Here is a 1,132-nt window from a genome sequence, read left to right as displayed (position 1 = left end):
ATATATATATATTCCACGTATACAATAGGATACTACCATATATAACTTACAGGAGGGTTGTTGGCTCTGTTGTGGTACTCGCCATCGACCCACACCAATGCCACAACATTGCCGCCGTGCTTGCCCGCAATAGTGCACACCACAGACGTTAACACATACTCGGCATTGCGCACGTCCTTCCCACTCGCGTCACCATCAGCCCCTACATGCGCATATCTCTGTGCGTATGTGTGTGCGTGTGCGTGTGCGGGTGCTTGTTGTTGTTGCTGCTGTTGTGGTGGTTGTGTGAGTGGCTGTACGGGGCGTGTGTGGGCGGTGGCTGGTGCTGTAGGGGTTGTAGTGTGTGTGTGTGGTGGGTGTGGCAGTGGTGTGTTTTGGCGTGGTGGTTGCTAACTTTCTCCGTTGGATTTCCTCTCTGGTGTCGGCCGTGATGCTGAGACCTGCGGTGTAGTCGCACGGCGACAGGAAAGGGAAAATAGAGGGACATGAATACTAACACAGGCATACACAGAGGGATGACCATAACAAGGCAGTATATATAGTCGGACGGTTCACTATATACATACATATGTACATGGTGCGCGATACTTCGGCAGTTGTTTTAATATACACATACATGTGTATATGATACATGATATTTAGGTAGCGCTATACAGTAACATCACCAATACATTTGCTTTCTGTTGTCTCCACTCTATGCATGCATATATTAGCAGATACCTTCGCATTGCACGATAGCGATGCCGATATATGCTTATATCTCTCTTGTAGATATCTACATATCAACATATATTTATATATATATGCACACACACACACACACATATATATATATATATATGTATATGTATATATATATATACGTATATATATATACATAACATAATATATATATATATATATATATAAATATATATATACGTATATATATACTTAATACAATATATATATATATATAAATATATATATATATATACATACATACATATATATTATATTATGTATATATATACATATATATATATATATGATGCCTTTGTCTTGCACGCTGGCGATGCTGACATAGGCATATTTACTTCGTATATATATTATACGTCATTTATACATATACATATACATATACATATACATA

At 38.2% G+C, this 1,132-nt stretch overlaps 1 protein-coding gene across 1 annotated transcript; it reads right to left on the bottom strand.

Moving 5' to 3' along the window:
- Window positions 1–32: 32 nt before the first annotated feature.
- On the bottom strand, window positions 33–293 carry SARC_16856 (hypothetical protein; the record flags this gene model as incomplete). Its single annotated transcript, XM_014289043.1, has 1 exon — window positions 33–293. A coding segment is annotated over one exon (261 nt), but the record flags the coding sequence as incomplete, so codon positions are not given.
- Window positions 294–1,132: the final 839 nt, after the last annotated feature.

Source organism: Sphaeroforma arctica (assembly GCF_001186125.1).
Source record: "Sphaeroforma arctica JP610 unplaced genomic scaffold supercont1.9073, whole genome shotgun sequence".
Classification (NCBI taxonomy): Eukaryota; class Ichthyosporea; order Ichthyophonida; genus Sphaeroforma; species Sphaeroforma arctica.
This window is presented reverse-complemented; position numbering and strand designations above follow the sequence as displayed.